This window comes from Sphaeramia orbicularis, chromosome 16 (assembly GCF_902148855.1).
Source record: "Sphaeramia orbicularis chromosome 16, fSphaOr1.1, whole genome shotgun sequence".
NCBI classification, from domain to species: domain Eukaryota; kingdom Metazoa; phylum Chordata; class Actinopteri; order Kurtiformes; family Apogonidae; genus Sphaeramia; species Sphaeramia orbicularis.
This window is the reverse complement of record NC_043972.1, coordinates 54181282-54203910: the sequence shown is the minus strand read 5'-3', so window position 1 is coordinate 54203910 and position 22629 is coordinate 54181282. Positions and strand designations below refer to the sequence as shown.

The following is a 22629-nucleotide window of genomic DNA, read 5'->3' as shown; positions in this document are numbered from 1 at the left end:
AAAATACTCTCACCGTGATCTAGAAATCCACTGGAATACAGAATATGGAGAGTTTCAAATCAGCCCAACCTTGGCTTTGTTGAAGAAAAGTCTGTGTCCTCCACAAAAGAATCCTCTTGATGCAACGTAACAGTTGAGGTTATTCCTGAAGTGAGTGGAATTAAACTCAGAAAGTAACGTTCAAAACATCCACAGTCCAACACAATAGAAAACAATTTGAAAAGAAAACACTTTCAAACACAAAATAAAAGTTAATAAAAATGACCCTTTTTCTCTCCTCACTCACTGCTTCAGCTCGCTGCACCTGTTTCCGGTTGCTCATCCTGTAACAGGAAACCACTGCAGCCATTCTGATTGGCTGACAGAGCCACAGTTTTCTGAAGCAACAGGAGACTCATTTTAATTCAACTTAGTTGATAATAATTTACTAATACAGATGGAATATTGTTTTTAATCCTATCTATTGCAAGTGTCTGAAAGTCATCCAAACCTTTGTTACCATTTCAAACTGAATTTTCTTGTTGTATTACTCTCTAGTATTCTCTGTGTTTTGAAAGTGTGAAGTAAGACACAGACAGGAAGTGATCAAACCACAAAAGTGCAGGCTGCACCAGAAGAAGAGAAGAAGCCAAAAATAAAACTGCATGCACATCAAGGTTATTATCATTAACGAAAAGACAAAAACTAGAGTTGAAAAAACATTTTCGATAACTGAAATAAATAAAAACTATAATTAAAAGAAAAAAACGATAATTAACTGAAACTGTATTGTGTGTTTACAAAACTAAAACGTACAAAAACTATGGATAAAATTCCCTTCGTTTTTGTCTTTGTCAATGTCTGATTGATATTAAATTGATTTATTTCGCTCTAGCAGTTTTATCTAGCAGCACCATACGACACTTCGGTCCATCACTTGTGGTCACTTGTGGTTTCCAGTCATCTTCTGGTCCCCACTCTACCTGGAAACATGGAGACTAAAGTTGGGAGAAAGCAGCAGAGTCCTGTCTGGGATTTATTTGAATATAATGGCGAGGAAGAAAAAAGATTTGACGAAACTAAAATTAATATTAAAACTAGACTAAAACTAAGCATTTAGAGAAAAAAATGAAAACTAATAAAAATTAGCAAACCTGCTCTAAAAACTAATTAAAACTAACTGAATTAGAGGGGGGAAAAAAGTCAAAACTAAATAAAACTAAACTATAAGGAAAAATCCAAAACTATTCGAACCTTGATGCACATAATAACAGACTTATAATCCGTCATTTTACATTAGTTTGAAGATCCTGGTGTTGTCAGCTCTAGGGCTTCTTCTTGACAAAGAAGAAAGATGTCGCAGGTGAAAACTAAGAAGAAATGGCACTATGCTAACAATGCTAACAGTGCTGACTTGATGGAATGAATGAAGTCCATATTCAGCACTGACTGTCACTTCTTCAGATCCGATCTGAGCAGTGAATGGACTATTCTAGAAGACAATAATAGTGTGCAATACCTTGGCAGAGCTGGATTCACATGGAAACTTCTCCTTCACTCATTCACTAGTCCAGGCCTATCCCTCCACCAATCAGATTGGTCCAACTGAACGGTTGGACGAGCATTAGTTTCAATCCAAAGAGTCTGTGGGGACAGTTTTCTTTAGTTTCACTGTCTGACTCAACTGCACCATGTACATGTATAAACAGTATGGAAGCGTTCAGTCACGTGGATCAGTCAACCAGTCAGCACGCGGCTGACCCTCTGTCTGTAATCCGCTTGTAGAGTTGCTGTAGAGCTGAGCTCTGATAAATAAAAGTTCATTAAAGTTATTATTCATGAGTTAAAGGAGGACAAACTTCTGTCACTTGGCGTTTGTAAGATCCGACTCATCCTATAAGGATACTGTTGAGTTTGTTCATGTTGCGTTTTGAATGAGTTTAGTGTCCGTGCTAACGCTAGCATGCCGTTTTCCGCTATGCTATCTGCTGGTTAATGCCTTATAGAGGGTATGCACATACATCACTTCCTCTCCAGGCCACACCCCACTAAATCAGACTGAGTGTCTTAAACCAACCTGCTCAACATGTCGGAGTATAGCAGTAAACACAGCCAGAGCGGGAAAATGTGAAATATGAAATTAAATGAAGGACAATTGGACTGGATATGGATCCGTATGAGCTACCAAAGAACAAGTGGTCCATGAACACTGACATGTGGACAGAAATGGAGTATCCTGACATCCAGGGTGGCGGGATCATCACTATTTTGACCTGAAACAAATATACATGGTTTCATCATCACTGACACCCAGAGTCCAAAACTAGGGCCCAGAACCAGCTGATCCAAAGTGCATTTACAGTAGACCATATACTGACCCCAGTGAATACATGCATGATCTACTGGTACTGAGGAGATTTACGTCCAGTTCATATCCAGTACTTTATACAACACAGATACTACTGCTGTGGACCAACAGGGGACCACTGGATTCTGGGAAATTAGGAGATTTATACCATCTGGTAACATTATTCTGGTAATATTATGGCTTTATTGTTGGAATATAACAACTTTAATCCATAAACGAATGACATTTTTGTTGAACTATGAGTTTATTTATAAATATGACTACGAGGGCCGTTCAATAAGTTCATGGCCTCACCCAGAACAGAACAACACAGACTGATAATTTATATTTTATTTTTCAACATAATCTCCATTTACAGCAATGCACTTGGTCCATTGATGTTCAAGCATCACTATCCCATCACAAAAGAATGTAACATCCTGTATTATAACAACCAGTATTTCTGGGTGAGGCCATGAACTTATTGAACAGCCCTCATATTTTCATAACATTGTGATTCTTTTTGTATTCAACTTCATTCTCATAAAATTACGGGTTTTATATCGATATTTTATGACTTTATTCTCGAAGTGACCAGTGTTTTTATTTTCTTATGTGGTCCTAATACTCCGTCATAGCTTTATTCTCCAGTTCCCTCGTATTTTAAAAACTAGGTTAGCCTCAGTTTAAGTTAGTTTACTAATCATGTTGAAACACAAGGTTCAGAATCACAAAATGAAGACAAAATCCATGAAAGATCTGATCATGAAACCAAGAGTTTTAATAATAAGTAATATTAGCCAAAACAATACGTCATTTAAGATCTGATTTGACCCAAAAATACAGCACAAATTAATGTTAGCTGACACAAAGCAGGATCCACAGATTGAGGTTTTGTTTCCTAGATGTGTGGATCCATCTACTTCGCTTTTCTTTGTTTTCCAGTGTTTGCAAAACGATAGCTATAACTGCTTTTCAAACCTGTGCAAACAATCAATCTCACAACAGCTCTTCCCCATTTTTTATTAAATATTGTTCTTCAGTTTAGACAGTATTGAAGCCAATAATGTCACTCATCTCCCTCTTTCTGCCACTCAGTGGGAATCTAGGTTTTTAAGTTTGATGTTCTTGTCAGAAGAAGTTGGTGCTGCTGGTTCAGACACTGCGTTTCTTGTTGTCACCTGATGCTGAGGTGCTGTTTGGTCAAGACGATGATTCACACCTGTGTTGACGGTAGGAGAGAGCAGAGAGTGGCAAGAATCTTTGTTCACATTGGTAACACTCAAACTGTTTTGGTGTGTTTCTCCTCTGTGGTTGCGTAGGTGTCTTTTAAGCGAATACGTGTGGGTGAAAGTCTTCCCACACTGTTCACAGTGATATGGTCTTTCTCCACTGTGGCTGCGTAGGTGTGCCTTAAGCCCATGCATATGGGAGTAAGTTTTCCCACACTGGCCACAGTGATATGGTCTTTGTCCACTGTGGACACGCATGTGTACCTTAAGGTTATTCACGTGGATGAAAGTCTTCCCACATTGTTCACAATGATATGGTCTTTGTCCACTGTGGACACGCATGTGTACCTTAAGGTTATTCACATGGATGAAACTCTTCCCACACTGTTCACAGTGATATGGTCTTTGTCCACTATGGGTGCGTAGGTGTGACTCAAGACTACTCATCTGGGTGAAAGTCTTCCCACACTGATCACAGTCATATGGTCTTTCTCCACTGTGGATGCGTAGGTGTGCCTTAAGCCCATTCAAATGTGGGAAAGTCTTCCCACACTGGGCACAGTGATAAGGTCTTGCTCCACTGTGGACACGCATGTGTACCTTAAGGTTATTCATGTGGATGAAAGTTTTCCCACACTGTTCACAGTCATATGGTCTTTCTCCACTGTGGTTGCGAAGGTGGTTTTTAAGGCTACTCATGTGGGCGTATGTTTTCCCACACTGTTCACACTCATGTGGTCTTTCTCCACTGTGGTTGCGTAGGTGTGACTTAAGGTTACTCATCTGGGTGAAAGTCTTCCCACACTGTTCACAGTGATATGGTCTTTGGCCATTGTGGATGCGAAGGTGTGTCCTAAGGGTAGATGCTTCGGTGAAAGTCTTCCCACACTGGTCACACTCATATGGTCTTTCTCCACTGTGGATGCGTAGGTGTGTCTTCAAGTGATGCATGTGGGTGTAGGTCTTCCCACACTGGTCACAAGTGAGTTTTCCTTCCATATTTGCTGGAATCAGGTGATCTTTGCCTGATACAACTTTTAGGTTTCACTTAAAATCCGCCTTCGGCTTCTTTCTACATCAAAACAAAGAGAAAGAAGAAGAGGTGGTCACTGAAATGCAATGGAATGGAACAGAAAAAACGCATCTCTTCAGGACCAGATTAAGCACACAGACAAAATTAACTAGTCAGGTCATCAACAGGCCATTTTCAAAACAACCAATATTTGATGGGTTCTCCTTAAGAGATGTGTTTCCTGTATGAGACCAGAAAAAGCAAATAATAACAGAGAAATTGATGATGAAAATGTCAGGTTCTCTCCAGTGCTGGCAGATTCTTTAAATAGTTACAGAATCACAAAACTCTGCAAAAACTTGTTTAGTTTGGTCATTGAAAGTAAAGTCAGACCAGTTCAATGTATTATTAGGGCCCAAGGGCTGAGAATTGGCTGCAGAGGCCCTATTGTTTGTAAAATGTTTTCTATTATTATTATTATTATTATTATTATTATTATTATTATTATTATTATTATTATTACGTTGATGACTAATGTGACATTACAAATCCCTTTGGTGCCCAAACCCCTGCTGCTAATGTAAACAGCAGTGGCTGGAGTCCAGGAACTGGTCGCCTTTTTCACACACACATCCTACTTTGCTGACTTCCCAAAGTCGGCTGAAAGAGATCTGATCTGTCAGAACTCAAAGAGAGTTATAAGAGTTAAAGGAGCTGTATGGAAGAATTATGTTCCATGGAATCAGAAAAGGGCCCTGAATTCACCAAAAATTAAGGAATTGTGTTTATTTCAAATACTGAGAACAACACACATTTGAAAACCTAAGTGTCAGCCCACAACTAATGTTTCTGTTGTCAGGTTGTGTTTTGGTCTGATGCTCCGCCCATCACCTATCTCCCAATCACAAAGTCAGTAGTGTTTGTTCATCCAGGTTGCCAGTTCCCACTGAGCTGCAACTAGGAACATTTCTGACTCCAAATGTCTGACTGTCAGATTTTCTATGTATTGTAAGTACTCTTTTATCTATTTATTTACTTATTTTGTATTCTATGCATTGTCTTTTTTATCCTCTGATGTACAGTGTCCTTGGGTGTCATGAAAGGCGCTTATAAATCAAATTTATCATTATTATTATTAGATTTATAAGAGTTAGTTTAATGCCATGTGGAAGTCTGACAGGGAAAGTTAAGGTGTCAATGAAAAAGAGGAGCTATGAGGCTGAGGTGAGAGCGAGTAGCTAGCAAACATAAGGGTTTTAGCAATAAAGCTAACATTACTGTACCCAGGTAACGTTAGCGTTTAATTAGCTATGTTAAAATAAGTACCATATGGTTGGTTGATAACGTAACTGACAACACACACACACATCATTTGGCTTTAAACATCTCAGCACTTTTATCCAAAATGAAACCCTCCTCCAACTCTGCAGACATCCTCCCCCATAAGCTCCTTGTCAGTGTCTTTGACACTATTGGACCATGGGTCACAAAGCTTTTTAACCTGTCGCTCTCAACTGGTTTGTTTCCCAGCTCCTTCAAACAGGCCATCATAGAACCTAAACTAAAGAAAACCACACTGGACCCCTCAGACTTCAAAAGCTACAGGCCCATTTCAAAGCTCCCCCTAATGGCCAAAATTCTTGAGAAGGCAGTGTCTAAACAACTTACAGCTTTTCTGGAGACACACCAGATCTATGACACTTTTCAGTCAGGGTTTAGACAATGCCACTCAACAGAAACCGCACTATTAAAAGTGTCTAGTGACATCCTGATGGTGGCTGACACCGGGAAATCCACGGTCTTGGTCCTGCTAGATCTCTCTTCGGCCTTTGACACAGTGGACCATACCATAATGACTGATAGACTGGGGGACCTGGTAGGGATGTCAGGTCCTGTGCTAGACTGGTTCTCCCCTTACCTGACCGGCAGAAGCTTCACTGTGTCAATAAACAACTTCCAATCTGACTCAGCAGATCTACTGTGTGGTGTGCCCCAAGGCTCTGTCCTGGGACCAGTGCTATTCTTACTCTGTCCTCCCACTTGGCCACATTATCCGACAGTATAGTGATGTCTCCTATCATCTATTCGCGGATGACATCCAGATATACTGCTCCTTTAACTCCTCTGAGCCCCACAAACTGAGTTCCTTAATCAACTGCTTGTCAGAGCTGAAGCAGTGGCTAAATGATAACAGCCTCCAGCTGAACTCCAGCAAAACTGAGACCCTCATCATTGCCCCAGATAGTGCAATCCCAGGGATCAAACATCACCTTGGAGACCTGAGTTCCTCGGTAAAGACCAAACTGAGGAATCTGGGTGTCATCTTTGACCAGGACATGTCTTTAGAATTCTACTCCAAACACCTAGTCAAAAACTGTTTCTTCCAACTACGCAACATCTCCAAACTCAGATCTATGGTGTCCATAAATGAGCTCGAGATGATCGTTCACGCTTTTGTGTCTTCTCGCTTAGACTACTGCAACAGCCTGTTTACATGCTTAAACAAGAAGGAGCTGGCCCGTCTACAGTTTGTCCAGAACTCTGCTGCCAGGCTTCTGACCCGCACAAACAGGAGAACCCACATCACTCCCATCCTTAAATCTCTCCACTGGCTCCCTGTTCTACATCGTCTTCATTTCAAAATTCTTGTGCTAACTTTCCGGGCCCTACATGGCCAGGCCCCTGCATACATAGCTTCCCTGATCCAGCCCTACAGCTCGACTCGTAGCTTGAGGTCTTCAGGACAGTACCTGCTGATGGTTCCACGCACCTGTTTTAGCACATGCGGTGACAGGTCTTTTAAAGCTGTGGCACCACGTCTATGGAATGACCTGCCTCTACACCTACGGTCCATGGACTCTGTAGAGAGCTTTAAGAAACACCTCAAAACCCTCCTGTTCAAAAGGCTTTTCAGTCTCCCACCTGACCCAGGGCCACCACAAACTGATTACACTCTATGTATTCATCATAACGTACTCCATGTGTCATTCCCCCCCCCCCATATCTCTATTGCTCTCTCTTTTCTCCTCCTTTACTCTCTCTCTCTCTCTCTCTCTCTCTTTAACCCCAACTGGTCAAGGCAGACAGCCATCCTTCAGGAGTCTGGGTCTGCTCGAGGTTTCTGCTGTTAAAGGGAAGTTTTTCCTCGCCACTGTCACCAATCACAAGTGTTTGCTCCTGAAGGATTCTGTTGGGTCTCTGTAAACTTAATTTGATTCTGATTTGAATTGATAAAGCACTTTGTGACTCTGTCTGTGAAAAGTGCTCTATAAATAAATTTACTTACTTACTTACTTAAAGTTACATATAGACAGGTAATGTTATATAAGCTAATGTTTAGCGCTAGTACTAGTTAGCTAAAGTTAGCAACTAACACTAGCTGGGAGCAGGTCTTTTCAGACCCTGGACGTTTAGAGCATGAGACGGTTCACACTTGGCCTGGACGTTTCAAAAGCCTGGGATAAAGATGTTTCGGACCAGACTTAGTGAACTGATATACACATATGTACAAGAAAATATGTAGATGTGTGGATTTTTTAGGGCCGATGCTGATACCGATTTTCTTTTTCATCAGCCTTAGCCGATGACCGATACAGGCTGCCGATTTTCTTGAGATGATATTGCTTTTGCTCCCACAATTTACATAATAAAAATGACACAATGATAACAAATGTTAAAAGTCTCAATTTAAACAAATAAAGAAACATTATTGAACTTAAACCAACATTTCACGGAGATCCCAGAGGACTCTGTATCAGGTAGTTTTCTGAAGTCCTGGCAAGAAATAGTCCAAATTTGCAGATTAAGGGATGCATCTAAACTTATGAGGTGGTGTGCTTATGATTCAGACTTCATACCAAATAGAACTGATGGCAGATTTAAGATATGGATTTCAAAAGGTTTAACTACCTACTACTCATTTGTCCACAAGGGGGCATTTCAGAGTTTTGAAGCCCTACAGAAAGATAATGGACTGGGTGAAGAAGATTTTTTTCAGGTACCTGCAAGTGAGACATTATTTTAACATAAATCTTCAAGAGGTGCTATAAAAATGTGAGATAGGGTTCATAGAGGGGTTTATGTCATTAACTAAACCTGGAGCAAACAACAAAACTATTTCCAAACTATATAATGCCATACAATTATCTAAACATGACAATACCGAATGCATAAAGAAGAAATGGGAAAAGGAAGTGAAGGAAGTGATCACACAGGAGAGCTGGGAGAAAATATGCCAACTACAATGGTTCTCAACTGGATCAAACACATAGCGCGAGTTCTTATGGAAAAACATCGCAAGATTTTTTGTCCCACCCGTTCAGAAGTGACATCAAGGCAGCGGGACGCTTGTTTGAGACTTTGTGGATCTACTGGGCCAACCACTTCTATATTTTTTGGGACTGTCAGGTTATAAGACCTTACTGGGAAGAGATCCACAAACATATACAAAATGTATTTAATGTCAACATTCTGTTTAAATGTGAGACCATGTATTTGGGCAATCTACTGTTTGAGTCATGGAACATTAACGACAAAAAATTACTGGCTATACTGTTGGCAGCCAGTAAGAAATCTGTTACGAGGAAATGGTTCAAAGTTGAACCACTCACCATTGATCAATGGATTGGAACTGTCTATGAGATTTATGTTATGGAGAAGATATTCTTTTTACAGAGCCCAGGAAGGGACATGAAAAAAAAAAAATAGTATTGCATTGTAACGCAATAGTTTTTGCGTTATAACACAAAAGTATTTCGTTATAACGCAATAGTTTTTGTGTTGGGATTCAGTCTGGATCTGACTGTGTCAGGCCTGACACACCACCCTGCCCTGTGCCCTATGCATGTGTAGTTCAGATGACCGTAACTCTTTCGTTATTTGTCCGATTGGAAAAATTCCAAAGGTTTCTGAAACCTGAGACACTGTGCTTTATGGACATTCTCGGATCAGTGCCAAAATTTCTCGGGCACTTGTCCTAGAAGCCACAAAATAAGCCATTCTCTGACTGGGGACGCACACAGCAGACCAGATTCACAGAACAGAGAAACGGAGCGCATAACTGAGTGGATAACGGATTAGATCTAGTGTTGGAAAATGTAGGGAAGTCGATCATCCCAAGTTCCAAGGCCACCCTGGAGGTTTACGGATGGATTTGTGACTGAAGGACTGACTGATGGAGCAACATCTGAAGAAGAAAGGTGAAGTTAACCCAGTTCCATTTCCTAGTGGACTTTCTACATGACTGAAGCACTCTCTGCTTTTTTCTATGTAGTTTTTACTTGTTTTACTTTATTGAGTGTTTAAATTGATGCTTATACTGCATGGTGGTTTTATACTGTAGAATAAAGTACGAACCATGTATATATGTTAGTTTGTCGTATGTAGTACTTTCTGTGCGTAAAAGTGCGCAAGACACTCAACAAAATAAGTTGATGTTAGGTGACTTTTTTCCTCAATTGTGCAATTTTCCTCTTGTCTTGTTTGTGTAATACATTGTTCTATGTGTGTTATTTTTCCATGTGTCCACCGGAAGTTACATTCAAGGATGAAGAGGGAGAAGCCACGATGATGCGCAAAGGCTCTGATGATGCGAGCAGATACTGAAGACGCTCCACATCACAGATGCAGGACGGAGGCAGAGCCTGATGTTGATCAGTCCAAATCCCACAGACATTCAACACATCCACAGGATGACTGTCTTTTGGTGTGGAGAATATTTTCCATGTGCAAACTCTGCCATAGGAGCGCTGCCTGGATGTGTGAGACATGTGAACTGACAGAACTGTTTCTGACAGAACCATAAACATGAAGGCACTCTGCAGCCACAGAACAGACAAAAACCCTGTTTGTGTGGGGAAAAAAACCTGTAGAGGTTGCACTTTTACCCTGTTTTTGCACAACAAAAGGAAAATACTCACACAGTTTGTTGTAAATACTTTTTATACTTTCCAAAGTTCATATTTAACATTCAAATCTTGTATCCATGTATAATTTCAGTATTTTTCTCTGCTAAAACAAACAAAAAAAAATCCATTTTTGTGTTTTTCATCATTTTAAACTGTTATTACAGTATTAAAACAAGCAGTTAATTATAAATGACTGCTATATTGAACGTTCGAAGTGTTCTGCAAAAATGGGCAAAAGGACTCAAAGCATATTTTCTGACCGTTTTATGGTCAAAATAAGAAAACAAGTCCAGGTGGACCATTTTAGGCTCAGGCTCATTTTAATATGATGCGCACATCCTCCTTTCTCATAGACCATTCACACTTGGCGTAGATCCACCTGTGTCCATGAAGCTGCCCACAACTGTGAAGCTGGGCAAATATGAATTTCATTCAGAAACTGTTGGAATTTTCCTGATCGAACAAATAATGAAAGAGTTCAGGTCATACTACACAGGATGGGGGGCATGTCAGACCTGACACGGTCAGACCCGAAATGGAGTCCAACGTATTAAGTACGGACCTCAAGCAAGAGAGAGCATATGTGATTGCGTTATAACGCAAAAACTATTGTGTTATAACGCAATACTTGTTATTTTTTGCATGTCCCTTCCCGGGCTCTGTGCCTTTTCCCTCTGGTTGAAAAACAAAAATTCTATACTATCTGGTCCAAATAGACTGGGTATGTAAAACCAATCAGATCTGATTTCATTTGATTGTATTTGTGCTTTGTTTGAACCTATCCGCTTTTATGTGAGGTTGTGTATGAGGTGGTGCACTCCCCTGCTCTGTTCTGTTGTATTATTGTTTCATCTGAAATTAATGGTCCATAAAAGAAAATTCTAGAAAGGCAATAATCATCAGAGATTTCTATATCCACCCTGTTTTGTTTTCTCAAATGATTAAGGCTGTAATTATTGTATGTGATGGACTCTTGCCTTTTCACTAAAAAGAGAATCTCAAAAAAAAAAAAAAAACATTTAACAAATAGTAAAAAGAGGAAGAACAAGTAATTTTGCATATAGTAGCATTTAACAGCTTCATCTTTGTTGAACTTCATCAAACATACATTCAATTAAAAAGCAAAACTAAAAGAGTTCAGTGCTCTTAATTCTTCAAGTAATTTCTTTGAAAATAAATATTTAACCATAAATAAAATACTTACAGTATTACACACAGTAGCAACAAGCAAGCAGCATAATATAATGCACAGTGTCCTATACTGAATTTTAAAAGGAACCATTTCCCACCGAGTCATTTAATGCTTAGGCCTAAGTTTTAGTGAACTTCCATTATCTCTTGTAGTGCAAATAATAATAATAATAACTTTATTTGTATAGCACCTTTAAAAACAAAGTTTACAAAGTGCTTTGACAGAGGGCACAACAGCAGGATACACAAAGCAAGTAAAACACTAAAACAGAAGCAACACAATTAGAGAGATGTATGAACAAATTAATAATCAAACAGGATCAAATTTAAAAAATAAAATTAAAAATTAAAAGTTAAAAAGGGACAGACATCACATAAAAGCAAGTCTATAAAAATGTGTTTTAAGAAGTGATTTAAAAGATGTCACTGATTCCACAAGCCTTATCACCTCGGGCAGGCCGTTCCAAAGTCGAGGGGCCCTGATGGAAAATGCCCGGTCACCTTTCGATTTAAGCATCGACTTTGGAAAAGCCAGGAGCCCTCTGCCCGAGGATCTAAGGCTGCGTACTGGCTCGTAGTCAACTAGCACTTCTTCTATATAACTTGGGGCCAGACCTATTCGGGCTTTAAAAGTGATCAGTAAAATCTTAAAATCAATTCTAAAACACACAGGGAGCCAATGAAGGAATGCAAAGATAGGAGTGATATGATGTCGTCTGTTAAAACCAGTGAGAAGCCTAGCTGCTGCATTCTGTACCAGTTTGAGGCATGACAAATGGCCTTCCTAAGATAAGGAAAGAGTCAACAGCAATACAAAACCAAAAACAACTAAAAACAAGTAAAAACAAGAAAAGCACTTGGAGAGCCCAGACCTCCGCCAAGACAGATCTGTCCACCACCCCCCGATCACCACCAAAATTTAATAATTTCTTCCTTGAGCCAGTATCAACATGTCCTGAAAATATCATGAAAATCCATCCATAACTTTTTGAGTTATCCTGCTAACAAACAAACACGCAAACACACAAAGCAAAGCAATCACAATACCTCCTGGCGGAGGTAATAAACTGTGCATAATATACACATTGCCCCACTTCCAATACTATATACCTAGTTCTTAATATTCCCAGTTTAGGAGCTGCGGGTTATAATGAAGGAAACGAAGACGCTCTGCATTTTCCCCTGTCAGCCTGTACCTCTGCAGGAGAAGCCATTTATTTCACAAATAACACACTTGATCTGGAGCTGGGGGGGTGGGGGTGGGTGATAGCAGTCCATGATTGTGATGACGTAGCAACCAACAAGGGCTGGGCCATAAAATGATATATACCGTGATATAACTTTTCCTCTATAGAAATATGAGACATGCTTGATACAATTTCAACAGAATTCACTCATCCATGTTTAGACAGACATAAGAACAGCCAATCATAATTAAGCAGCGCCGCACCGAACCAATCACACTAGAGCCACGTCAAGTTAGGTCAACGCCCACAGCACAGGTGTAAGAGCAGCTGCAGCACACACACACACACTAATGTTTGGGTTGAAGAGGGAGTTAATGAGTGTTCCCTCCCCAGCCAGCATGTCCATGTGAGCCCCAGAAGGGTTCCATTTGGGCTGCATAGAAGGGTCCCACGTGGGTTTGTCAACAGTTTCCATGGTGACCCCACATGTGTTTGCCCAGATCAGAATCAGAGATCTGAATATGTCATATTATTTATTCTTCACACTATTTATCCCACGACATTTCTCTTTCATGTTATTTGCACTACTTAAATTCTATGCTTTACAAATATCTTAGTTTGCAATAGTTTTTATTTTTTAATGTAAATAACTGTGCCTTTTACTGATATTTGTTGCTGTCCAAAGATTATCCTACAGAGGTTATTGTCAGGATTAGAACCAGACACCTTACTCTACCCATATCACCAAAAGCTAAACAAACACATTTTAAAACTTTAAATGTTATCTATCCTTGTAATGAGTTTTTGGAACAGACTTAACATCGATAAAAATAACTGTGTTTTTCTGATCTGCCGGACTCTCTGTCACAGCTCATAATCGTCATCAGAACACAGCTGGTGTCCAGAGTTGGACAGATCCTTCTATATAAACACAGTTGGACAGATCCTTCTATATAAACACAGTTATGACACTTCCATAAACTCCCTTTGGATGAAATCTGGCCCTACCTCCGGGTTCTGGAGGGGCTGATGTTCCTACATTGAGTGGAACGCCGTCGGAACACATTCATTCCAAGTCATTATTCATGAGTGAAAGGAAGAGAAACTTCTGTCACTTGGCGTTTGTAAGATCCGACTCATCCTATAAGGATACTGTTGAGTTTGTTCATGTTTAGTTTTCAATGAGTTTGTCGTCCGTGCTAACGCTAGCATGCTGTTAGCCGCTATGCTATCCGTTGGTGAATGCCTTATTGTGTGTGTTCTCAGAGCAGAGCTTGGCAGACACACAGTGTTCACAGATAAACACTGTTTTCTGCTTGGACCTCAGTCCTAGAATAGTCAAACTGAAAATGGTCAATTGTCTCTCCTTACGAGTACAGAACAATTCCAAAATAAATGAACTGGTAAAGTTAGCACCAGTCCCGTAAGTAGCCTACCCATGCTAACACCAAACCTTCCCCCAAAATGGAAGTTTTCAAAGTAATAAAGTCAGTCCTTTCAGTGGTCAACCCCACTGCTCAAAAGCACAACTGACACAACAATACATACAGTAGTGACACAACGGTTGTGTGGAGTGATGTTACCTCAGACATAGTGATGTTACAGATGTTCCGCGGCTTCGAAGTGTGTGTGGAGTCATGGAGGGGTGCACTTCCGCGTTGCGCGTGTCGAGGCTTGCTTCCTTTTTTTTTAAGAGGCTTGCTTCCTGTAGGGGAGGAGCCGAAAATGATGACGTCCGAAGCCTCGCTGCCCAGCTGTACCACGTGACTGCTTCGTGAAGCGGTTCATAGGTGGTTCTATGTGATTCAGGTTTGACGGCAGTATAAACCCCTCAGGCTCTGTTCAAAATGTGGCTTTGTGATTGAGAGTTAGGGTCAGTGCAGAGTTTGAACAGAGTTTGGATAGTTTGGATACTAGAGTTTGGATAGCGTTTATATAGTTTGGAGATAGTTTGAAGAGTTTAGAGAGAGAGATCATTTGAAGATTTAGGAGAGTGAGAAGAGAAGGATGAGTAAGAGGATGGAGCCAGTGAAGAAGAGGAGGATTTCCCCTGTGTGGGAACATTTGGATTTGATAACTCCTAATAAGGTAAAATAAATCTAACATTATTTCAGACACATAAGGTTTGCTTATCTGGAGTACTGGGAGAGACAAAAATTACTGTGTCAAAAAAAGGAATCACTTCAAACCAAAAACTTTTGAGAAACTGTTATTTCTGAATAAAAGTGAATAAAATCTCCCCTGTCCTGTACATCATTGTCCAAGTTACATAAGCATGTTCAGTGTCCTCTTCCCAGTTACACCAGCACTTTCACTGTCCTCTGCCTGTTTAAGTCCATGACATTTTCCTAAAGTGACAAAAAATAAATAAATAAACATTACACAACCTCCCACATATGATATTACCATTTGGGGAAAATTTACACACACAGAATACATTCAGAAATATTTTATTATACATCCATCCATCCATCCATCCATCCATCCATCCATCCATCCATCCATTATCCACCGCTTATCCGGGGCCGGGTCGTGGGGGTAACAGTCTAAGCAGGGATGCCCAGACTTCTCTCTCCCCAGACACCTCCTCCAGCTCTTCCGGGGGACCCTAAGGCGTTCCCAGGCCAGCCGAGAGACACAGTCTCTCCAACGTGTCCTAGGTCTTCCCCGAGGCCTCCTCCTGGTGGGACATGCCCGGAACACCTCCCCAGGGAGGCGTCCAGGAGGCATCCGAAACAGATGCCCGAGCCACCTCAGCTGGCCCCTCTCAATGTGGAGGAGCAGCAGCTCTACTCCGAGCTCCTCCCTGGTGGCTGAGCTCCTCACCCTATCCCTAAGGGTGCACCCAGCCACCCTGCGGAGGAAACTCATTTCGATCGCTTGTATCCAGGATCTTGTCCTTTCGGTCATGACCCAAAGCTCATGACCATAGGTGAGGGTAGGAACGTAGATTGACCGGTAAATCGAGAGCTTCGATTTACCTCTCGGCTCAGCTCCTTCTTCACCACAACCGACCGATACAGCGACTGCATCGCTGCAGACGCTGCACCGATCTGTCTGTCAAAATCCGTCTGTTTTGCCCCAAGTGGAGGAGTTTAAGTATTTTATTATACACATATGTGGTAATTTATGTAGAGAAATTATTTAGTTGTACATTTTTGTTATTCACAGTCATTCCCAAGAGCCATAACAGACCCAAGTAGAAAAGCACTCCGAGAGCGCAGACCTCTGCCAAGGCAGATCAGTGCCCCCCCGATCACCACCAAAATTTAATCATTTGTTCCATGTGCCAGTATCAACATTTCCTGAAATTTTCATCCAAATCCGTCCATAATTTTTTGAGTTATCTTGCACATGGACAGACAGACAGACAACAGCAAAAACATAACCTCCTTGTTGGAGGTAAAAATTCAATGCATCACACATTCTGTAGTTCAGATCCAGCTGCCTGTGATTCTACACATGGACAGTTGGTGGTTTCATGTGCACCTGAAGCTTCAAGAAATGAACCCTCTCTTGAACCAATTGGCTCATGTGGTTCGCTGCCTCATGAGGCTTCATCTCACCATCACTATAGTGACACAACGGTTGTGTGAAGTGATGTTACCTCAGACACTGAAGCTTCCAAACATGCTTCAAACTCGATAGGTTACTGGGCGGGTACGGTTACATAACGGTTTTTAAATCCGATTTATTTTTCCAGAAGAAATTAATTCGGAACTAAAGTATTTTCTCTTCTGTTTACATGGAAATGTTAAACCCGAATAAAGGTTTACATGAGAAACATTTATTCAGTTCTCGCAGACCTTCTGTTAGCTTAGCTTAGCATAGTCACTGCATTTCCATGGTCACACGTAGCCAGTTTTTTAAAGGTGATTTGTTGTCTTTTGTAAGCAATTTTGTGAAATCCGATCCTCCCTAATTATTTCTTTAGATCTGCAACTTACTGCACTCATACAATCTTGGGACTGTTGTGTTGACGGAAGTTGGAAAATCTTTTTGTTGGAAGGGATGCATGCGCTAAATTAGCTTTGCTTTATCGTTTTAGCTTTGCATTAGTTCTTATTTCCCAAGATTTTATTAGTGCAGTAAGTCACATCGCCATGATTTGAGCCTCAATTTGTGATCATATTGACCCCACCGGACTAAAGTAATGATTAGGGAGAACTGAATTTCACAAAATCACTCATAAAATACTATGGATCACCCATGAAAGCCTGGCTATGTCTGACCATAGGAATGAAGCGATTATGCTAAACTAGGCTAAGCTAATGGAAGGGCTGTGAGAACAAGGCAATCAGTGCACTGCAGTACAAACTGATTTGCCAACTTATCGAACTCATTAGTGCATGACAAATGAATTAATAAACAAGTGGTGAACTATTCCTTCAGGGTTTTAGAGGCTGGTAGATCCCATCAGAATAGCCCCCTGGAACAGTTTGGGTTGACTAGACTGCATTGCATATTCTTCTGCCAGCATAGAATATGTGCGTCATCACGACAGGACAAGACAACGAGCATGCGCAGAATGGAAGGAATAAAGTCCAAACGGAATAAAGGGTTTATACGGAGCCCAGGAAGGGACATGAAGAAAAAAAAATTTATTGCATTATAACGCAATAGTTCAAAAGTAATGCGCTATAATGCAATAGTTTTAGTGTTATAATGCAAAACTTTTGTGTTATAACGCAATAGTTTTTGTGTTATAATGCAAAAGTATTGCGTTTAAACGCAAGAGTATTGCATTATAACGCAATAGTTTTTGCATTGGGATCTGCATTCGGGATCAGACAGGCCGGTCAGGTCTGACACACCACCCTGCAGTCCTGTGCCCTATGCGTGTGTAGTTCAGATGACCGTAACTCTTTCATTATTTGTCTGATCGGAAAAATTCCAACTGTTTCCAAAACCTGAGACACTGTGCTTTATGGACATTCTTGGGTCAATGCGAAAATTTCATGGGCACCCATCCTAGAAGCTGCAAAATAAGCCATTCGGTGACTGGGGACGCACACAGCAGACCGGATTCACGGAGCGGAGAACCCAAGCGCATAACTGAGTGGATAACGGATTAGATCTAGTGTTGGAAAATGTAGGCAAGACAGACATCCCGAGTTCCATGACCCCCCTGGAGGTTTACGGATAGATTTGTGACCAAAGGAGCAACTGATGGAGCAACATCTGAAGAAGAAAGGTAAAGTTCACCCAGTTCCATTCAGTGGATTTACTACATGACTGAAGCACTCTCTGCTTTTTTCTATGTCGTTTTTACTCGTTTTACTTTATTGTATGTGTAAATTGATGCTTATACTGGATGGTGGTTTTATAGAATAAAGTACGAACCATGTAGAATATGTGTTAGTTTGTAGTATGTTGTACTTTCTGTGCGTAAAAGTGCGCTTGACACTCAACAAAATAAGTTGATGTTCGGTGACTTTTTTCCTCAATTGTGCAATTTTACCTTGTCTTGTTTGTCTAATACATTGTTCTATGTGTGTTATTTTTCCATGTGTCCACCGGAAGTTACATTCAAGGATGAAGAGGGAGAAGCTACGGTGTTGCCCAAAGGCCCTGATGATGCGAGCAGATACTGAAGACACTCCACATCACAGATGCAGGACGGAGGCAGAGCCTGATGATGATCAGTCCAAATACCACAGACATTCAACACATCCACAGGAGGACTGACTTTTGGTTTCAACAGACTATTTTCCATGTACAAACTGTGCCATAGGAGCACTGCCTGGATCAGACCTGTGAACTGACAGAACTGTTTCTGCAGAACCGTAGACATGAAGGTGTAGTAGGTGGCAAATACTACATGTATATATGTTTTTTGTTATTGAAACAGACACCCCCCCAATCTTTTTTTTTGTTAACTATTTAAAATGGTCCAGGTAGAATTACAGTTTTGACATTGGGTCAGTACTGGAGTGCGTCAGTAGATGGCGCTGTAGTCCCACTGTGGATTTGCGAGGGAGACTTCAGGTCTGTGTTCCGCTCATGTGCAGCTCAGTATTAAATGAGCGGTGAATGAAGCGAAGCGCTGACTTGTCCTCTCTTGTTAATCCACAGGTATGGTTAAACTTGTTTTTATTTTTATGATTAGTGTCATTGAATATGTGGTGTTGATGTTTCATGGCCTGTTCGGTGGAGTTTGGATGGGGTTTTGGGATGCATTTTGAGTGCAGAGGGTGTTTTTGTCGGTATGTGTCCCGGTCGTGACCACCATCTTGTGCGATTGCCTTCGCGGGCTGCTGTTGGCCGAAGTGTTTTTGTTATAGTAATTTGCAGATATTACCTGGGGTAAGATGTGTGGACGTTGCGGGGGGATTTTGTCATCATCATGTCCACGCGGTACGAGTGTTGTTGTATTGTGTTTGTTGTGTGAGTGAATGTGCACATGCACATCCTGCACATCCTCCTGTCTCATGCGCAGATCATTCACACTCTGCACACATACACCTGTGTCCATGAAGCTGCACACAGACGTGAAGCTGGGCAAACAGGAATTTCATTCAGAAACCGTTGGAATTTTTCCGATGGGACAAATAATGAAAGAGTTACGGTCATACTACACAGGACAAGGGGGCATGTCAAACCTGGCACAGTCAGACCCAAACTGGACCACAACGTATTATGTACGGACCTCAAGCAAGAGAGACAGGGCCAGATTAACACTTCATTGTACCCTGGGCAACAATATTCAAGGGCCCCATCATCACAACCCCAGGATCCCTGTAATCTGGCAAAATACAGAATAAGTTCCAGGAATATATGTAAACATACCCCATACTCCAATATCTAACTATTATCAATTGCATTTTGATGTACAAATGTGTAAATGCTCGTAGAACTATAAGTGCACCACTATAGCCTCTTGTCAAGGCCACTCACTTGCATATGATGATATGAAAACAAAACACATCATCATCATCATCAGTATAACCTAAAATTGATCCACTACATTAGAAAGAGAGGGAAGTGTCCTCCATTTTCACAAAAAATAAATAAGAAACCATTTCCAAAGTATCCAGTATTTATTTAAGAACACTTTTTGCCAACACAAATGTATTGAATCATCAGAAAAAGCCCACAGACAAAACACAAACATAATCTGATAGAATCAGATATGAATTTTAAGCAGAAATCCCCTTGTCACCTCAGAATTCAACAAGAGAGTTAAAGTAGGTGCAATGTAAACATCTTGAAATCTGCTTTCTCTCAACAATAAACATATCTCAACATTTTCATGGAGCCACCACAAGGAAAAAATAAATATAATGCAGTATAATCTGCTAAAATAAACATTTTGGTCCCAGTTTAACTTTTAAACAGAAAACACATCACAATTCAAGGCATGTCAAGGCAAGGGTTAAACATTTTAATACTAAATACTACATATACTAAATACTATAAACCAGTGGCGGCTGCTCGTCTTTTAGACAGGGGAAGCTCACTGTTGGCTACATAAAAAAAATAAATAAATTAAAAAAAAAAAAAAAAAAAAAAAAAAGAATTAAGAAAATGCTCAGTAACCTTATCGTACCAAGTAGGCGACTTTTCCAGGGACTGGACCAGTGTCCTCTCAATATCCAGCAGACCTAGGCTGCTTAGATTGCCTTGGCTCATTGTGTTGTGGGTGTAAGACTTCAGCCTTTTTAAACAAGAGATGCTCCTTTCACTCCGACCTAGCCGACAATATGATTACCTCCGCCAAGGAGGTTATGTTTTTGCCAGGGTTTGTTTGTTTGTCTGTCTGTCTGTTTGTCTGTCCGTTAGTGTGCAACATAACTCAAAAAGTTATGGACAGATTTGGATGAAATTTTCAGGGTTTGTTGGAAATGGGATAAGGAAGAAATGATTACATTTTGGTGGTGATCGGGGGTGGGGGTGGCCACGGGGGGGGCGCAGACCAGAAAATTTCATCAAAATCTGTACATAACTTTTTGAGTTATGTTGCACACTAACGGACAGACAAACAAACAGACAGACAAACAAACAGACAGACAAACAAACCCTGGCAAAAACATAACCTCCTTGGCGTGGGGGGGCCCACGGGGGGGGGGGGGGGGGGCACTGATCAGCCTTGGCGGAGGTCTGCGCTCTCTGAGCGCTTCTAGTTTCGTAGTATTTTCTCTTTTGATTTCACAGCAGAATGCGCGATGTTATTAAACTGAACTGTGTCAGTGAAGGAGTAGATCTGAAAACAGCTGTCAATCAAACGGGATTCAGCCTTTCGACCGATCCTCCAATCAACACGTGGGATTCTGGCATCCAGCCTGTCCGAGCTCCGCCCACAGCTCCATTCACCCGCAGAGACACCCGGCGTCCGGGGGCGGGACAACATCGTGGCATTTATCCAATAACCGTCCAGTTTTGACGCAATGAAAAAAACTGTTCCATTCAGTCCCATTGAAGCCCAGAGACGCCCGCAGTCTATGGACAAATGCACTGAGCAGAGATGGAGGAGAAAACAGCGCAACGGGAATGTATGAGAAGTGAACAACATCGAGTCCGTTGGTTTGTGATAAAGCTGATTCTGAACGAACTCATCTTTGAGATGAACGTGTTGTAATGCATTTGTAGTCAATAAAATGTCAAAACAACCGTACATATTTAACCATTTAATTTTCATAATTTTAGGGGAAGCCGGGCTTCCCTTGCAGTCTATGAGGAATCGCCACTGCTATAAACATCTGGAAAACCGTCAATTTCTCTCAAAGAAATACTTATCTGACCAATACTAAACTTCCCACTTAGCTGCTTCTCCATGTTTGCAACGTTTTGATTCGCGTACGTCGCGTATGTCGCGTAGTTCTTGACGTCTCACATCCCGCTCAGTGCACGCACGTTGATTTGCGTCACCGCTGATTCGCTTTTTGGACTGACCAATGAGGAGAGGGTCTCAGCTCACGGTCACAGACAGCAGGAGCAGGGTTTGTGCGCAGTGCAATGGCTCCGGGCAGCGGACAGTTTCATTTATAAGCAAAAGATAACCAGATATTTTCGTCATGCCCAAGCTACCCAGGGCCCTTCAGAGTTCGCGGGCCCCTGGGCGATTGCCCAGTTGCCCATATGGTTAATCCGGGCTTGAAGAGAGAGCATATATGATTGCGTTATAACGCAAAAGTATTACGTTATAACGCAATAATTTTTATTTTTTGCATGTCCCTTCCCGGGCTTCATAGATTAAACCAGTGACTTTATTCGGATTTAAATTTATTCCAAACTATTCTTTTTCAACTGGAATAAGGTGTTTACATGGTCATCTTAAATAGGATCTAACGTTTACTCAGATTAAACCAGGAATAAAAGTTGTCATGTAAACGCACGCATTGTGGAGCAGTGGACTGGAACTTGTTCTTCTTTAGTTTTTATGGCGGGTGGCACCTAGCGTTAAGGTGCATTACCGCCCCCTACTATGATGGAGTGTGGACCAGAGTTGGCAAAAAAAAAAAAGAATTATATATCTATGTACACAAAATTTATTATTATTATTATTATTATTATTATTATTATTATTATTAATAATAATAATAATAATAATAATAATAATTTAATCATCCTTTTTAATGTCTTTCACTCTTGGGTGTACTTTTGACAGTGAATAAAAACATGTTGAACTGATTCTTCTTCTTGGCAGTAATTCCATAATCCTGTCAGATGCTTCCTGATCAGCTTCATTGTTTTCTTCAGTCTTGTATGTCCTACCCTCAGCCTAGTGCTGGGCGATATGACGATACATATCGTGGGGACGATAGAGAAGTGTCAA

At 40.9% G+C, this 22629-nt stretch overlaps 4 protein-coding genes across 4 annotated transcripts in view; 2 read left to right on the top strand and 2 right to left on the bottom strand.

Annotated features, from left to right (window-relative positions):
- The window catches only part of LOC115436269 (zinc finger protein 658B-like), a 31923-nt gene extending 31513 nt beyond the window's left edge, over positions 1-410 (bottom strand). Inside the window, exon 1 of the mRNA XM_030159075.1 lies at positions 14-410. The gene's annotated coding sequence lies outside the window, so the exon portion shown is untranslated. The remainder of the gene's footprint in view (positions 1-13) is intronic.
- Positions 1-14507, bottom strand: part of LOC115436257 (zinc finger protein 658B-like) — a 30338-nt gene extending 15831 nt beyond the window's left edge. Inside the window, exons 1-2 of the mRNA XM_030159051.1 lie at positions 14438-14507; positions 3823-4630 (exon numbers count right to left, since the gene is read on the bottom strand). Coding sequence (XP_030014911.1) covers positions 3823-4557 — 735 coding nt within the window. The 5' untranslated portion in view covers positions 4558-4630; positions 14438-14507. The remainder of the gene's footprint in view (positions 1-3822; positions 4631-14437) is intronic.
- The window catches only part of LOC115436295 (zinc finger protein 239-like), a 304587-nt gene that overhangs the window by 86784 nt on the left and 195174 nt on the right, over positions 1-22629 (top strand). The window lies entirely within an intron of this gene.
- Positions 1-22629, top strand: part of LOC115436289 (zinc finger protein 569-like) — a 237241-nt gene that overhangs the window by 41295 nt on the left and 173317 nt on the right. The window lies entirely within an intron of this gene.